The sequence below is a fragment of the Juglans microcarpa x Juglans regia genome, chromosome 7D (genome assembly GCF_004785595.1).
Source record: "Juglans microcarpa x Juglans regia isolate MS1-56 chromosome 7D, Jm3101_v1.0, whole genome shotgun sequence".
Taxonomy (NCBI): Eukaryota; Viridiplantae; Streptophyta; class Magnoliopsida; order Fagales; family Juglandaceae; genus Juglans; species Juglans microcarpa x Juglans regia.
Window position 1 is genome coordinate 5,962,295 of NC_054606.1, and position 1,251 is coordinate 5,963,545.

At 39.8% G+C, this 1,251-nt stretch overlaps 1 protein-coding gene across 1 annotated transcript; it reads right to left on the reverse strand.

Moving 5' to 3' along the window:
- Nucleotides 1–513: 513 nt before the first annotated feature.
- On the reverse strand, nt 514–978 carry LOC121239494. The gene has a single exon (XM_041136749.1). The coding sequence runs from the start codon at nt 976–978 to the stop codon at nt 514–516; it is 465 nt and encodes a 154-aa protein (XP_040992683.1).
- Nucleotides 979–1,251: the final 273 nt, after the last annotated feature.

Genomic DNA, 1,251 nt, shown 5'->3' on the forward strand with positions numbered 1-1,251 from the left:
CTCCTCTTTCAATTCTCATAAGAAATATCGATCGGATCGAAGATCCTTGACTAATTCCTACATGATCCCAACTCTCTTAATTGAAAGGGAATTAGCAAAAACATATTTTAGGAAATTGACATGATATTTTCTTGCAAATTGATCATTGTGTGAAATCCAATGGCCGCCTTGCATGTATTCTCTTTGATCATTAGGAAGTTAAGAGATCAGTTTTCCCATGATCTTAATTATCTTAAAATTTGAAGATTAAAAAATATTACAAATTCATTTCGGTACATGAAATATTTATCTGGCCTAGTTTTTCTTGAGAATTAAATGGATGTATAATTACCGCCTCATAAACAGTGGAATCCCGATCTGCCATTATTAGGCGCAGCCGGAAGAACAAAATGGTAAAGAAAAAAAATATACACAAAACTAATAACCCCACGTACATGATTGAAAAAACAACCTTGATCGTCACCGGCGGTATTGCAATCGGATCCAGGCACTAGTAAAACACAGAAGAAGTTGTTAGTCCTCGGAGATGCTCTCAAGATATGGCCGCCATGCTCCAACTCGGCCAGTACTAGTCCTACGATTCCGACGTGAGGATTCCTTTTCGGAAATGAAATCCGGCTCTGGATAACGAACAAAGCCACCTGAGACATCAGTGTTGCAGTACTTTTTGCTCCTCTTGGAGGATTTGTTGGAGTTGTTACCACTTTGTTTCTTCTCGGGCAGGGAGGAAACGGGGATCAAGAAGTATATGCTTCCTCTCTTGAGCTCAGAATCCGGCGAGACGATCAAGATTTTACGTACAACGCCTTGAGAGCAGGGTTTGGTCAGGACGTGATTTGGGTTAGCCCGAAGGATCTCACCGGCCGTGATTGGTCCAGCAATCTCTTCAACGTTGCCGTTCAAATGGACGATACGGATCAAGTCTAAGGCTCCACAGGGAAGAACACAAGCCAAGCAACACCTTAGACTGTTACCCATTTCTGATCAGCCTAGCTATATATGTATAGAGAGAGATATGGATTGAATTCTCTCTAATTTGTATAAAGGTTTTGGAACTATTTCTGAGTACTGGATGATCTCCTGAACTTCTGGTACTATACAAATCATGAGTGTGACAAAAGCTAGGGGATGGAAAATGTGTTATATAGGAACAGCCGTACACAAATTAGCAGAACGTATTATTATTATTATTATTATTATTATTATTGGTTGAAAATGACGACAGTGTAGTCGGCTTATCTGGTGATTTTC